This window comes from Melozone crissalis, unplaced genomic scaffold (genome assembly GCF_028551555.1).
Source record: "Melozone crissalis strain CALT ecotype California unplaced genomic scaffold, PUWL_Pcris_2 ptg000005l_1, whole genome shotgun sequence".
In the NCBI taxonomy this organism is placed as follows: Eukaryota; Metazoa; Chordata; class Aves; order Passeriformes; family Passerellidae; genus Melozone; species Melozone crissalis.
Window position 1 is genome coordinate 46,224,278 of NW_026535783.1, and position 16,981 is coordinate 46,241,258.

At 36.2% G+C, this 16,981-nt stretch overlaps 1 protein-coding gene across 2 annotated transcripts in view; it reads right to left on the bottom strand.

The window, feature by feature from the left end:
- Positions 1-16,981, bottom strand: part of JAK2 (Janus kinase 2) — an 82,434-nt gene that overhangs the window by 12,720 nt on the left and 52,733 nt on the right. For both annotated transcript variants that reach the window (XM_054284658.1, XM_054284650.1), the window contains 13 exons: positions 15,250-15,407; positions 14,428-14,539; positions 12,586-12,772; positions 10,370-10,497; positions 9,720-9,854; positions 8,265-8,352; positions 6,159-6,286; positions 5,259-5,397; positions 3,831-3,982; positions 2,669-2,819; positions 2,264-2,400; positions 890-1,079; positions 254-378 (listed from right to left, as the gene is read on the bottom strand). In XM_054284658.1, coding sequence (XP_054140633.1) covers positions 254-378; positions 890-1,079; positions 2,264-2,400; positions 2,669-2,819; positions 3,831-3,982; positions 5,259-5,397; positions 6,159-6,286; positions 8,265-8,352; positions 9,720-9,854; positions 10,370-10,497; positions 12,586-12,772; positions 14,428-14,539; positions 15,250-15,407 — 1,830 coding nt within the window. The remainder of the gene's footprint in view (positions 1-253; positions 379-889; positions 1,080-2,263; positions 2,401-2,668; positions 2,820-3,830; positions 3,983-5,258; positions 5,398-6,158; positions 6,287-8,264; positions 8,353-9,719; positions 9,855-10,369; positions 10,498-12,585; positions 12,773-14,427; positions 14,540-15,249; positions 15,408-16,981) is intronic.

The window sequence follows — 16,981 nt, forward strand, 5'->3', positions numbered from 1 at the left end:
TAGGGAGAAAAGTTAATATATTCTGCCTCAGTCAGCAGATAGACTAGTCTCAGCGTCCTGTATTAAGATACCCAGAAGTTTTTTCAGGTCTTGATTACATTGCTACTTTTTCTGAGGGTTATGTGGTGCTAGCAGCCCAACCACATTATAGAAGATACACCAAAATAACCAGTTATTGTTGGTTTGAGACAAATGGGATGGAAAAAGGAGAAAGAACTTCATTGAAATATATATATAATTTGAAATGTCCTACCTTGCATATCTGAGATGCATACAGCAAAAGCTTCTTGTGGTCCAGCCTCTCCTTGTGTTTCTGCAGATAATCTCGTAAACTTCCATATGGTAAGTATTCCATAATTAATCTTAGATTCCTCCGTCCTTTTAGAGCAATAACAAAAAGTAAAAATGTAATTTTTTCTGTAATTCTCCAAAGACGAGTTTTTTAACAGAAGCGTTTTAATTCCTCTATCAGTAGCCATAATATAAAATGGACTTAATACAAAAATATAATTTATGATCTATACATCACTATGCAATGTTTCATATACTAATTAACTGCATTTCCTCAAAAAATGCCACTTATTGAAACTCAACAACAATGTGGATATGCTTGGAAAATTAATATATCACTAATCAACATCATCTCATCAATACTTCAGCTACTATTGCTAAGGCAAAGTAGAAGTCTGTATGTCTGTGTTGTCAAGATGAAACTCAGAATGGTAAGTGACATCAGCTTGTTACTAATGTTATCATCTTTCAAAAAACTTCCTTTGTTTTGTACTCTCTCAGTCCTGGCAAATTTATAACAAATGAGTGACTGTCATAAACACTTACCTCTCTGAACTTCTCAGTATGTATATTTAGGGGTATTCAGTATAGCACATACCTGCACTGTAGCACACTCCTTTGTATTTAACAATGTTATCATGCTGCAGTGATTTAAGTATTTCAATTTCTCTTTCAAAATCCCGAAGATGCTCTTCTGTGCTATGTTGCAGCTTTTTCACAGCAACCACCTCCCCAGTATTATCCTGCAGCGGGTCATACCGGCACATCTCAACACTGCCAAAATTTCCCTAGGTCACAAATGGAAACACTTGGGAATTAAAAACAAGTCAACATCATTCGCTCTTTGTGTTTCCTAGAGTACATGTTTGTTCATGTAGAGTGTAGTCTTTGTTCAGTGCTCACAGTACTAAGCATTAAGGTTATGTGATTAATTATTTAAGTGAAAGGCCACAAAACTTCCCTGAGAGGAAAAGTGCAGGACTGAGGGTAACAGTTGAAAAGAAATATATTCCATGAAAGGAAGCAAACAGAACAAGAAATGAGGACAAGGAAAGAGGGTGATGTTCATCTATTTTCTCTCCTTTCGCAAATTTCCACTTCCACTGGACTAATACTTTTCCTGCACTTGCATAAATGCCTTTGTCTTGGTTCTTAATTCTGCTCTTTTTCATTTTGGCTCCTCTCCAATTTGTTTCAATGTTCAGGTTTTGTCTCTTTCTTCATTTATATTGTCTTTTGTCTTCCTTTATGCAGCCATCACCTACCACTCTGCTGTTCTCCCCACGCTATGCTATCACAGTGAACAACTATCTGCAAACAGAAGTGCTTCTGCTACTTCATTTTCAGGCTGCTTTTGTACTTGAAGCCAAAAGAATACTGGTAAAAACCAAATAAAACAGCAAAGAACCATTCTAGAAAAATACTGCCAGCTGCACTTGGTCATCTGTCTAGGTCTGCTTTCACACAGCCAGGCTGCAATGACTTGCAAAACTAATAACCAAATGCTGATTTCTAAGACCAAAAGTTCAAGGCCTACATGTATCTTGAAGACATATATCTTCCTTTTGAATTTAGAGGCTGTATATTCAGATTTCTCAGAATATCCACGCAAAAAACCACTAATCCCACTAGTTCTGCACAAGAATGCTCCAGAGTGTTGTTAACTGAATATCTAGCGGATGTGTGTATCCATCTATCTATCCATCTATCATTTATGTCAGGCAGCTCTGCATTACTTGAAAGTACTTAGCCTTTTGGTGTGACTGGATTCATTGCGGAGGTTAGCTAATTTTCTTCTAAGAATACTGTGAAAGTGAAAAAAGAGCTAGAAGGAACTGCACATGTTGCTCAGATACGACTGAAATTATTAACTTTTAAAACAGAAATTTCACTGCAAATAATGGGGTCATCAAAGGTTAACTGAAAACCATAGTTATTTCCTAAACTATTACAGAATTTTGAAACATCTTACCTTGCCAAGTTGCTGTAAAAACTTAAGATGTCTTTCTTCAAATTGTGTTGGGTCCCGATCTTCAAAAGCGCCAGAAAATCCAAGTGCTCCAATTCTCATATTTGGCAACATATCACTTTCTGTCAATAGCTCATAATCTGAGAGGTAGAAGGAAGAAGAGAAGAAAGGGAATAGAAGGCACAGAGTAGTGAACAAGAAAAGGAAGAACCTTATTACTGTCATGGCCTGTTCGACTTTTGTTAGGCATACTTCAAGCTCAATAGAATATTGACAGCCACCTTTATTTCTATGCAGTAATTTGCAGTCAAATACAATGATGTATTGCAAAAAACATTCTTTTTCAAAAAAAGAAAGTGAACCAATAGGAAACAGGAGTCTTTTTGATCCTATTATATCCAAACTCACCTGGAGTGAACAAACTGTTCAAATCACGTATAATTGCTCTAAAAGAAGGCCTGAAATCTGGCTCATAATCCATGCAGTTGTTTATGAGGTTTGCAAGTTCTGTCCAGTTGGGGGCAGGAAGCTGGTGCCTGTCTTCATAAAACTGTAGTTTCTGGAATTAAACAGGTAAGTCATTTTGCATTTTACAACCATGAAGAGTTGCAGAAGCCTTAACATTCTCCTAAGAGTAGCCAAAAATTACAGCTCTAAACCTAGACTTGTTATCTCACCAAATGTCCATCCCACCAATTTTAATCTAAGGCAAGGCTAGTATAATTTAGAGTGATCAGTTCAGAAATTTCCAGCCAATTACTGGTAGAAGATAAGATGATAGAGAAAGATGAGAAAAGTAGTGTCTCCTTTATTGTCACTTTCATAAATCCTCAGCTGTGTAGGTCCAGCAGAAAATTCTACCTACCTGTGAACTGGCTGCACTGACAGTTGTGAAAAGATTTGTAAGCATTATGGAAGAATGTGGGGCAACTTCTGAAATACTTAGATATCTTTAATTAGGTCTAGGTAAACCTTGGAGATTATTATAAGAGCTGATTAAAATACCTGAGAAATCAAATCAGGCTTTATGGGAAGGTTACAGTACCTTTACAAAAGTAATTCTACTAGTACATTTGTGGCATAGTGAAGTATTCTTTTTGCTTCCTTCTAAAGAAGCAAATACATATGAATTAGTTTTTTAATGGAATATGTTTCTCCTCCATTTCCTGCCCCTACCTGAGATAAAAGTTAACATTACTCATTTAGCTAAAATAGTAGCATTGTTGCAACACACAAAGTAAGATGTCCAATTACAAGAATGCTAATTAAAATCCATGCACACTGTTATGAGTACTTTTCTGTTTAAAGTGATACCCACTGCTGCAATAAAAGCAACAAAAACATGAACTAGATAATACTGACAATTCTTTGTCCCCCTAAAAATCAAAATAAACAACATAAAAACAAACTTCAAATCATCTCTTCTGGTTATTACCTACAAGCAAATATGTCTTTTTCCTGCAGTGGTCATAGGCCACACCACTTTACATGCTGATATGGTTAGAAAGCAGATGTTCTAAATTAGAAGTGTTCAAAGAACTGCTATGACTGCAGACCCAGTAATACTTACTCTTGAAGAATCTAGTGCACTCAGGGGTTTGTCTCCTCCACTGCAGATTTCCCACAAAGTGGTACCAAAACTCCATTTGTCTGTAGCTAGGCTCAGTTGTTTGGGATTCTCAATACATTCAGGAGGAACCCAGGGTATTCTCTCAAGAAGAACTGTGCAATCACACAAAGGAAACTTGTTAAGATAAACAATAATACCATAAAATTCCCTAACATATTTGATTTGGCAAAAATTGCTTTAATACAGACAGGTATTTCATTGCAATGTATTAATAATATTTTTCCAAGTATTTGTTCCCACAAAGAAAATTAAATTATGGAATGTGGACAAAAATTAAAATAATGTTTGTGAATCAAAGAGGAGGTCCATTTGTTTTACCGTAAAATAAGCCTAAAAGTATAAAATTGCCTTAATATAATTTCCATGTTATATTTTTTTCTGTAATTTCTCTATTTCCCCCATCTTACCAAGACCCAACAGCTATCACAAAGAACTAAGACATCAAAGAATAAAAAATACTTTGCTAGTGGTTGGCATATTATGGCACAGCAAAAGGCGCCATGAAAAGGAATATTACACTATGTGATTTTTAAGCTATTGCTACTGACTGTAGTAACAAGTTAAAACATGGGATTGTACTGGTTTGGATTAAGAGGTCCTTAAAATGAGATCTCATAAGAATAATGTAAGCTTCATATTAAAACAGGGAGAATTTAAATAGTTTACTGGCAAATAATGACACTGCATTATGTATAAGCTGTTAGATTCATTACTTCTTTAGACATCGATAAAAAGTACAAGTAAGAAGTGTTTTCATTAAAAAGAAAGACCATAAAAGGAATAGTAAGGTTACTTCCATTCCATTAGCATAACAACCTTGCACACATTTTCCATTTAGTTAATTTTGCTGTTTGTAACGCATTGGAACAGTCTTAAGAGTAGATGATAACCCAGTATTTTTAACATCATCAAACGGCTCTAGGTAGTCACTAAGAAATGGACTGAAGATGATTTTTAACTGCCAGTCAGCATTTTCAAAAGTGCATTTGGTTTCAGTTCTGAAAGTTCTTGATCAATTACAAGACACTAAGTTCAGCAGCTATCTGTAAATGTAAGAGACTATATTATATATTTACAATATAGTGTAACAATAGTACTACCAATGAAACAGGGTTAAAAATGAGAACAGCAGAGAAAAAAGCTCACACAATGGAGAACTGTGGCCTTATTTCCTGTAGCTGTTTGCTAATTTTAAAGGTACACTCAAAACTGCTTGGCTAAGACTGTAGTGATAATTATAAAATGACACACAGATCAAGGAAGTTACTATGACAAAATTAGATTAGATGGTGGTCAAAAAAACCCCCACCCTTAAACTTATTTTTCAAGTCAGAAGCATTGAACAAGAAAGTTGATCTAAAGACTTACTGTCTCTTGGCAAAACTGTAATACTGATGCCAGGATCACTTAGCTTTATAAATGGGAGGTTTCCAGACTTCCTGTCTTCCTCTCTAATAAGCAAGATATTTTTTGCACAGACATTCCCATGAACAAGGCCTTTGTCCTCCTATAAACAGAAATCCATCTTTTACAAACGGACCAAAAGTCTTACTGTTGAAGAGATATTTAAAAACAAATACTGTACAGCATGAGGGAAACATCAGCAATTAAAATAATGATCACAGATTAAGTTGATCAAACTCCAAGTACACCACCAATTTCTCTCAAACTTACAGTTTTCAGCCAATTTTTGTTATTTGCCTAAAGTCTGAAACAATTTGACATTTTTGAACTCAGAAGAATGCTTATCTATCCATTTAATATAAGAATATTTAAATCCTGTTAAAGAAAAGACTTATCTAGTCACATATCCTGTCTTGAATAATGGCCTTTATATTTAACTGGAACAACTGTAAGGTTGAGACCTAATGCCCAAGAAGAATGCAGTAGCAGAGTGAACAGTACAGTGTTTTGTCCTCCCAGTGGTTAAGTATTAATACTACCAGGAAATAGTTTATGTTCAACATCATGAGCTGAGGTGGGAAGCCCAGAAAGGACTGATTTGTGGGGATGGTGGGGGGAAAGCATTACTGCAGATGTGTTTATATTTCATGCTAAAACATAAAGCATTAAAAAAGAATGGACATTCAACTACACTTTGTTCAAGATACAAAGTCTGTCTCTGGATGTCTACTAAATAGCTGGTATATAGCCAATCCATTATCAAAACCCTCCAGAGTTTTAAGAATTCAGGTAATAGCTCAGCCTTTCTACACACATTAGTCAGAATCACTTGAATTCTGAAATTAACAAAACTGAACCACTTACCAGAAAATGCATGGCTAATGCCAACTGTTTGGCTACTTCCAGCTTCCACAAAATATTGATAATATTTTTGTTCTTTTTCAAGTATGTGTCCAAGGATCCAAATTTTACATATTCTTGTACAAGGATGTCTGATTCATAATGATAAAAAGAGTAACAATTAAAACCAACAACAAATAATAAAATTTCAGGACAGATTAATGACTTTAGTAGTACTCTTCTTTTGATACCTTGTTGGTGATCTAACTACAAATTTCAAGTTCTGTGGTATCTGAGTACTGCCAAGAATACTCTATGTTCTTTATACTTTTTCAGAGTGTGGAAGTTCACCTAATTTCTTCTTACTAGATTTAATCTTTTAGGGTTAATAATTTAGATTTAATCTTTTACAGATTAGCTTAAAATCCAGTGAGCATCTTTCCACCCTCACCTGAAAGGCACAAGAATGTAACTGCTGACAAAGCATAGTAGTGTATAGCACTATCAGTGTGGTGAGCTGAGTAACATTCAAGTCATTCACTTCATAGTTGTTTACTATCTATATTCTTACTGGAAAATGCAATGCTTTATTGACAAAAGATGCTTTGCTTGAAAACAGACAAGTATTTGCCCTAAAATTGTGCATATGTGTATGACATATGCCTTCATGCAGCCATCTAGCAAATTACTCCAGAAACAAGAACTGCCATCTTCATCAATTTCCACACAATAATTTCAAATCACATGACTGAATCCTTGCCCTCAGCTGCAAGATGCTCACATTGAAGCTACTAGTATTATCTGACTGTAACAAAAAAACCCAGATTTTTTTAACAAATTCATTTTAGAGACAGCAAATACATTTTTTTTGCAATTATGTGAAACAATTTTTATCGAATCTGTACATCAAGTGTGTGAATCACTGAATCAATAACAGCCTTCAAGTGTAGTAAATCTCTTGCCTTCAGAAACAGAATCACTCCAACAGGACAGCTATGATCTAAAGGTGAAATGTGTAAATAAATGTATGAAATATACCTCTTGCTTTTCAATTATAAACTTGATCTACCTGAAATTTTATATATCGTCCCTGTGTGCGGTAAAATGAATAAAATACAAAAAACCCCATGTGGTTGTCTTGGCGAAACATAATGCTGTGCCTTTTCCAGCATTCTATGAGAGGTAATTTCTGATTACAGAGGTAAATTCTGATTACTGAATCCACCGCCTGTTTTGGAAATTCTTTCTCCCTAATGAAGGTAACCACCTATATAATATGCCCATACAATTATAAAATGCTTCCTTTCATACAAATTTCTAATCACAGGAAAAAAAAAAAGGGTTTTGAGCAAACTGACATCTCAGCCCAAAGACTGAATGAAGAAGAAAAATGTCAAAGTGAGATCCAGCAGTCATATTTGAAGTCACATTAGCATATGGCAACCATCCAAACTTAAGATTTCATTTCAAGATGGTATAAATGTATTTCAGGTATTCTTAAAAAAATCTTATTGATACACAGTCACAAAGCTGTAAGCTAAACTGGAAAGACATTAAACTTTTGCAGAAAACGCAAACATTTTATTGCTGCTACAATTTTGTAGTGTGTTTGCTGAATTACCAGGACCTCATATTTTTCAGAACGGGATCTCTAAACCAAACTTCCCAAAGTTATATTTGTTTTCATAAAGTCAGCACAGGTGGAAAAGGGTGGCAATGTCTGTTTCTAATCACAATAAATGAAGATTTTTCTGGGTAGCACAGTACCTCCCGTTCTAGCTAACCACAGCTGATGCAATGTAAGGATACAATTTTTCTGGCACTTCAAAAGCTCATTCCAGAGGCACAGCAAAACTCAACTCAGACAGAACAGACATGACTGAATCATCTACAGAGGTTACTATTCACACAGACTGTACTTTAAACAATTTTTCCTTTTCTTTTTTTTACTATTAACTAGGTCTCAGATACCAAGGCTAATACTGCAGCAGCATGAGCATGTATTAGCTGCCCAGCTGATGTTGAACTTCTGCTGTTTTGATGGTTTTTCTCTGGTTTTATCCAAAAACAATGTCAAACTCTAGTAGAGACTTATAAAAATTGGTAAAAAAAGAATTAATTTCTACTCACTCTCTTCTCCACAAACACAGACTCCATAATTCAGCACCAAGTGTTTGTAAGAAAGCTGGCTCATCATACTTGCTGCTTCAAAAAAGGACTTTTTGGAAGGAGAGGGAGAGATTGAGAAAGAAAATACATCAGTAAAAAGAAAGCCCCGAACTTCTAATAAATTTACAAAAACAATTTTTTCAAAACATTTCAACTATCTCTTTGCAAAGACCCTATGTAACATATTTTATATTGTTGTTGGTTTGTGTTTGGCAACTGTTTCTTGTTTGGTTGGTTTTTGCTTCAGTGTTTTTGTCGTGGAGGTTTTTTCCTAATTTTCTTTTTCTAAATAACTGGCGGTACACATTCCAGATAGGTTAAAAACCTCTTTTTCTCTGCTGGCAAGTGTATCTCAACATTTTTTAAATAATCTTTTTTTTTTTCAGTGTCAATTACCTAGGTAAATTGAAGGCAAATTTATCATACACTATTCACTTTCTAATTTATTCTGCGATATGCACTGTTCAGTTTCCAATTTATTTCTTTGTAGCACACTATTAAGTTAAAACACAAAAATTATTATGCAATTCATCCACTACAGCAAGATCTTCTCCAACTTTTTCAGGAAAGTTTCAAATACTTTTATTGCTTTCTTTATTTTTTTATTCTGTTCAGTGGCATCTCCACCTACACTTGCTTGTGTACTGGTTACTCAACCAACAAAGTGAAGTGAAAATGAGAATATTTTCCTTCAGGTGACTATATCTTTATTTATATCCTCTGAACTTTTAGTAACTGATTCATACTTTAAAATATAAATTTATTACCTATGTTATCAAAAGCAGTTTTATAAAGTTACATTACTATAATAAACATTACTACATCTTGTGAAATTCAGTTCTCACATACAGAGCCTTGCGCTTGATTACACTACCAGTTTATTAGTTTGCGCACAAAAGCATTTCAGGTCTGCTAAAAGCACCACTCCAAAAGTGAGAGGGCTCAGTAATTATGGGTGAATCCATGTATGCCAAGTTTTTCTCATGCATAAATACTTCTGATTACTTGATTTTATTGGAAAATCTGAAGACACTCTATCCAGAGGAAGTTTTTTCCATAAATGGTCCCTTGTCTGTAAATAATGAATTTACTGGTTAAGACTATCCTGTGGCCATACCAACCCTCCTCTGGTACTTTAATTGTATAAATTACTTGTTCTTCAGATCTCAGTGGGTAGTTCTGAATTCTCTCACAGGTGGTGGGAACAGGGGAAATAAAGTACATAGGTGTACTTCCCAAAGCTAGTCTCAAATCCATATTCCCAGTGCCACAAATCTAAGCATGAGCTTGGTTCAACAAACAACTCTACCACACAAATACTCATTTATGAAGTAAATGGGTAATGCTTATGAAAAGAAGACTAATGCTCAGTATAGCATGGACAAATGTTATACAGCAGTCAACAATCACACCAACCTCAGAGTAGTTTCTGTGCACTTTATCCAGCACCTTTAAAAGAACTTCAGTTTGATGGAGCTGGCCATAGTCTCCCACTTCTTTCCTTACACCTTTGAAAATCTTAGTAAATGTGCCCTGTCCAAGACTCTCCTCCTAAAAGGAAGGAAGGATACAGACAGAATAAAATCAAAAATATCTGCCTGTTTTAAAAAACATCTTTAGAACCTCCTCCCCCCCCCCGTATAAGCATATGCAAGTCTTTAGAGGTGTGCTGGCTGTAGAGTCCAGCTGAGAAGGAAAGGGAGCAACTATATCAGAAACATCTTAAATTTTTGCTTGTTTTTTATTGATTACTCAAGGATCTCAGAAAACAACTTGCTGCAAGAACCAGAGAGGAAGCAATTCCATTATTTAAAGGAATGCTATGTATTTAGACATCTCTAGAACCAAGTGACTGTTATTTCAGTCCAAACAATGCTTCTTAATTATAAAAAATGGTTATTTGCATTACTGAAAAATAAAAAAAATTATTTTCCACAACTCTAAGGAAAGATTACAGCAAAATCTCCCAGCTCAGGTAAGATTCTTTTAAATACATGCCTAGTTTTTAAAACTCGGTGCATATTAAACCCAAAATCTGCAGTAGAAAAAGCAACAAACTGACTTACGAATATCAAGTCCTCATTACGGATTTTGTGAAAAACCATCTGATTGACATTATTGTGTCTCTGTAGCATAGGCGATGAAGGTACATCAGAAACGCTATTGCTTCTGAAGACTAGGAGATTTGATTTATCTGGGAGAAGAAAGAGGGAAAGGAAAACCAAAGTAAATTTGTAAAATATAAAACTAAACCAATAGTGTTTCAGAAGGGTTGATAATGAGGGGCTCCTGATTCAACACAAACAAGATAGCACATTGAGATCAGTGTATTTTAAAAGCCACACAGCATTAAACTGAAATCAAAGTCTGATATTTTCTAATCAGCAAAATCATCTAGGTTCACTCATGAGTTTTATGTTTCTTTTGACAAACATAATGAAAATATTCCTAGCCCCTTTCACATTTTAACTGCTGCATTATTTGTAATAACAATTGGGGATGGAAAAGGGGATGTAAATTACCTTCTTTTATAATAAAAAGTCAAGCAAGTCTTATACTAAAACTAAATCTGAAAAGTATGTCTTTGTGGGTATCTGCTCATATCCTTGATTATATTTATTCAATAATTTATCATTCTGATGCATATAAATTTTTTATTTTAATGGAATAATGTTAAAAATTTATTCTCTATAATGTGCATATTTACTTGTTACATCATTTCTAAGGTTTTGAATCCACTGGCTACTTTCAATCAAATTTGAGAGAAGCAAAAGTTGTATCATATAGTCTGTTCTGGCAAGTTTGTCTTTAAATAAGAACTTTGATAAAGACAAAGACAATATTAAACTGTATGTAGTACTACTTAGAAGGGCAGATATTTAAAGATTTCATAAAGGAGAAAGATATGAATATCAAAGACAGGGGAAAAAATGCAAATGCAAGAAAAATCCCCTCCTCAGGCAGAAGCCCTATTCCATGTGTAATTTTTAAGTATTAAAAAGGAGCTGAAACCACACTGCAGACTTGACATAGCTAAGATCAACAATGACAGAAATTCACTGACATTGTTGGTTCCATTGCCTTTGGAAGTATTCTCAGTGATAAATAATTCATTTAGTAGCTCTTTCCTTCTCAAGACATGAAAATACTTGATGTAAGAAGAAATGCTGCTGCACACAATCCACTGCAATTAAGAAACCAGTTTTGCTTCTAATCACAAAACTGGTTACCATGATTACTTCTGGAAGACTATCTTACATCAAAATTTTGCAGACACCACGACTGGAAACTATGAGTAAGAAGATGAATAAATAGATCAGTGAAATAAAAAAAAACCCACACAAATGTATCACAGAATCACAAAATATTTTGAGTTGGAGGGAACCACAAGGATTATCAAGTCCAGCTCCTGGCCCTGCACAGGACCATCCCCAAAAGTCACACCACATGCCTGAGAGCATTGTCCAAACACTTCTTGAGCTCTGTCAGGCTTGGTGCTGTGGCCGCTTCCCTGGGGAGCCTCTACCAGTGCCCAAACACCCTCTGGGTGAAAAAGCTTTTTCTAATACCCAACCTAAACCTCCCCTGACACAGATTCAGGCCATTCCCTTGGGTCCTGTCACTGTCACCACAGAGAAGAGATCAGTGCCTGTCCATCCTCTTCCCCTCATGAGGAAGCTGTAACTACAGTGAGGCACCTCCTCATTCCCCTCTTCTCCAGGCTGAACAGAAAAACTGACTACAGCCACTCCTCATACAGCTTCCCCTCCTTTGGACACTCTCCAATAGCTTTGTATCTCTTTTACTGTGGCACCCAGAGCTGCCCCCAGCACTGGAGGTGAGGCTGCCCCAGTGCAGAGCAGAGCAGGACAATCCCCTCCCTTGCCTGGCTGGCCATGCTGTCCCTGATGCCCCCCAGGACATGCTTAGCTCTCCTGGCTGCCAGGGCACTGCTGACCCATGTTCAGCTTGCCACAGACCAGGAGCTCCAGATCCCTTTCCATGGCACTGCTCTCCAGCAACTCATTCCCCAGTCTGTACATCCAGGGTTGCCCCATCCCAGCTGCAGGATCTGACATTATCCTTCATATGAAACTTCATATGGCAGGTGATTGCCCCATTCTCTGAGGTCTCTTTAAAGGGCTTCCCTGCCTTCAAGGGTACCAATAGTTCTTCCCAGTTTTGTATCATGCATCTACCTGAGAGCCATTTAGTATTAACTTATTTTTAAGTCTTTAGTCTAGAAAACAGAAAACTTTCTGCTTAGAAATCTCTCTCTTACCTTTTGGTTTTGGAGGACAGCATTTGATGAACTGGAAAATTATGCTGTCTGAACGGACAGTTTCTGTCTGGTAACAGGTCAAGAGATCCTTAAGATTACTAAAACTTCTCTTGGTTCCACTAAGATTATATTCTCCGTTCTCATTCTTCGTAATTAGGCAGTGTTTATAATCTGTAGTACTGTCACGCTGCAGAAAATTTTTCCATTAAAAATGAAATTGATTAATATTTAATATTTGAAAGCTTATCTAAATGTATAGCACTCTACTAATTAGAGAAAGGATGCTTCAGTAAAATATGATCATAATTTGTTATTTTGTTCTCACTATGTAATATTGATTCTGAGAAAACATGACTCTACCCCCATCACTGGAACTAGCATGTTGATGCTAGAGAAAAACAAATGTTAATGAAATCTGAAAAGATGGAGCTGAGAAAACAGATAATGGATCCTAGGAAAAATCCTTCAGAGCTATTAAGGAAAGCTCATTCACCCTGACATGGGGTTACATCAAAGCAAAATTTTGCTGGAAGCAATAGCCCTAATGCTTATGCTTCATGTTTGTTTGGCAGATTTGGAGATCTCAGCTGTAATTCTGCTTTCGTGTCATCTCCAGCACAGTTCTAAGAAATTACTTCCTAATATGTGTTTTTAATATGCACTGAATTATTTTCACAAAGACTCTTGAAAAGATACCATTAAACATTTTTAAGCAAGATGAACTCTTAATAGTGTTTTTGTGATGCTGTATCTCAATCCTGCAACAAATGTTTCAACAAATTCTGAATATAAAAAGTCTTCCAATGACTTGCTCAAGTCTCAGAAAAAGAAAAAAAAGTTGCAGTAAAGTCCCTTAAAGGCAATGGTAGTCTTCTCTCACAAGCTTGACTCTCAACTTTGCCTCTCTAAGCTTGTTCAGGAACTGATTTCTTTGTCTACAAAATTCCCTACCAAACATACCTCACTGATTGGACACAACATTTCTCCATTCACACATCAGCATTACTTGGTCATTTTCAGAAATGTACCTATCTCTGACAGTATTAGCAAACTTGCTAGCTCGCTGTATACCAGCAGGAAAATTCGAGTATTACCTTTCCTAGCTAAAAACACAAAGGGAGCTCTGCTAATGTAATTAAGGATAAATCCATTCTTGAAAAAAGATCATAAAATTATATAACAGCAATAATAAAGCATTATGTCATCACTAGCTGCAATGCCAGAGAGAACAGGTACATCTGGTTCTCTAAGCACCCATATGCATCTCCAGGGTGGTTTTCTCTCTAGCTAACAACAGAAATACCCAGGAGATTTGTGTTGATGTAACAGCTGCCAAATAATATGGTAGTATTGGGGATGAGGACAAGACCCAAACCCAGAAGAACCTGTGAAGGAGGCACTCTCAGATTGTCAAAGGCTGTATACCCAATCTAATGGAGCCCCACTTGTGGGGGAGGGGGGGGGGAGGAGGTATGTGGAAAACCCAGGGAAAAACTCAAGTAAAAATCCCCAAATGTTAAAAAAATAGAAAACCCATCAGATTGCTCCAGCTCCATCTCCCAAACATTTATCCCAACATCACAGTCCCAAGATCCATGTCATTATCTCCAGAACTCTTAGGCTGTCTTCCCTTGGTCTCCAAGGCATGTGCATCAGCAATTCTGTATCAACTCTGACGTTTCTCACAAGACCCTGAAAATTGCCCTGTCTGACAAAAGTAGCTATAGAATATACATACCAGACATACATTCTGGGGGAAAATTCAGAATCATTCACTGAACATCTCAGGCTCATTGTTATATCACAACAAAAATTAAATAGGCACTAAGACAGAATACAAACCTCTAAAGCAAAGGTAAGGAAGTATTTTTTAAAATCTTTAGGACTGCAGCGAAGGACATAGAAACCAGTCTGATTACCCGCCTTCTTCAGTTTACTGATAGCAAAGTCCATGCTGCAGTAAAAAGAAAATGTTTAATGCTGCATAATTGCAAAATGCATAAATATAAGATGTTGAGTAATGAGCAATATTAACAAATATCTAATAGAACAATAAGTAAAACTTTCAATTTTGTACAGCTTTCTTTAAGAAAATCTCTCTGCCCTTTATTTTCCAATATATAGGGTGATTGCTTATGTAGAGAGCAGCATATTGAAATTTTTTGATGCTAAACCGTCACAATTATTTATCCAATAAGAAATGTTAAGAGCTAAAAAAATATATTCCCCACAGCTTATGATATGATTTTCAACATGCATTATGAAAGAAGCTATAATAAAATTACTTAACAAATAAGCTTAAATTAGCAAAACATTTGTGTGGCTGAAAAAGATGGGTTTTACCAGGAAAATGGCTAACAAGAAAAAAGAGCTGAAATAAAACAACATTCATTATTATTATAAGAACTAATTTCCTCTTAAACAAGTCTTGCTAACTCACTATTTCTATCTCTATCAAGGAATTATCCTTCCACTTAATTTTTATAACATGTCACAAAGGCACTGTATTTTACAAGTGAAAAATAAGATGAAAAATATAAAGCATTTTATGTTACATAAAAGCAATTAAAAACATTTTAAGATGCCTACCACAGTTCACAGACAACTAAAGCTCATCTTCCAAAAAAATATTGAATTATCATATCACTAAAAAAAAATACTTACAAAATTGGCCCATGACAGTTGCTTTGGATATTTTCAAGGACTGATGGTGGAGCTACTTCTTTACAGAGATAATGATGGGCATCCGCTGTTAATCTGTAATATCCATCAATTAATGATACAAAGGAGAGAGCTTCTCTTAATGACTGAAATTCAGCCTCCTGTTCAATTGCCAGAAAACAATGTGGGGTAGGGATGGAGAGAGAATTTCAATTTTTAATAGGCAACAAAAAATTCCTGAATATGCTAATGCTATAAAAGATATGCATATCTATGCACATTAAAGACATTAATAAAAGCAGTTTTTAACTGATGTTTGTACCTTCTACCTTATTGTTATGATTCAAAACTTGATAGCAACCTTCAGTGTTCAATATCAAATCCAAACCAAAGAAAACAGAGAAGTTGTGGATGCCTTATCCCTGGAACAGGCTTTTGAACAATCTGCTCTAATGAACTGTGTCCCAGCCCATGGCAGGGGCATTGGAACCAGCTGATCTTTAAAGTCCCTCCCAACTCCAACCATTCCATGATTCTATGAAATCTGCCTTAAAAAAAAAACAAACCCTAGTCTAAATAGATGAAACAGCAGAGTAATGCCAATATGAAAGCATGTGAAAGGGAAAAACAAGTAGATACGAGTCAGCATGCAGATACCTACTGCACTGCCAATACAGTCTGGTTCATTTCCCTAAAGGAAAGCCTTCACTTATCAAAGATTTATATGTCTGCCTTCAAGCAGAAAAGAAAAATGTCCAGGAAAGTACCTGCCTGAAAACTTAACTACTAGTCAGCAAAAACTGGCATCCTCAGGTGGATCATAGACAGAAGATGACGTTTTACTACTATGAAGACTGCTATACTGGAGAGGAGCAGGGAGAAAAATGGTGCGGTCAAAGGAAAATGGGTGTGAAAAAAGGTCCTATGCACAGTATGATTACCAGATAAAAGCAGGGAAAAAATTACATTAATCTGCAACAACATATTAATTGCTGCAAATAAAACAAAAACAGAGAAGCATTTTCTGAGCCACCCTAGGTTTCATTCAGTAGCGTAACCCAAGAGAACAGGCTTTAGTATGTGTTTGCCTGTGACACCAGAGACATACTTAGCTGAGCACATTTGGCAAGTTCTTTGCTAGAGAGCAATAAAAAGAGGTGTTTTGACTAAGTGTTAAGAATTTAGTGTCTTCAAACTCCTTTTTAAGAGGACCAGGACACAACTGCAGACCATGGTGCAGACCATGGTGAAGCAGCTGTGCCTCTGCAGCCCATGGAAGTTCATAGGGCAGCAGAGATCCCCCTGCAGCCCATGAACAACCTCATGTCACAGAAGTAGGATATGCCTCAAGGAGGTTGTGACCCCATGGGAAGCCTACAGGGAAACATAGATGTTGGCAGGATTTGTGGCCCCATGAGCCACTATGGAGCTGTGGAGAAGCCTGTTCCTGGAGAACTGCACTTTGTGGAAGTGACCAGCACTGGAGCAGTTCATGAAGAACTGCATCCTATGGAAACAATATGCATTGGAGAAGTTCATGAAAGACTCTCCACCATTGGAGGGATCCCTTGCTGAAGCAGGAGATGAGTTGAGGAAGACTGAGAGTCATAGACAACATGCAATGAACTGACCACACCTCCCATTCTCAATGCTCTACACTGCTGAGGGGAAGGAAGTAGAGAATAAGGAATAAAGTTGGCCCATAAAGAAGGGAGGGATGGTGGGAAAATATTTT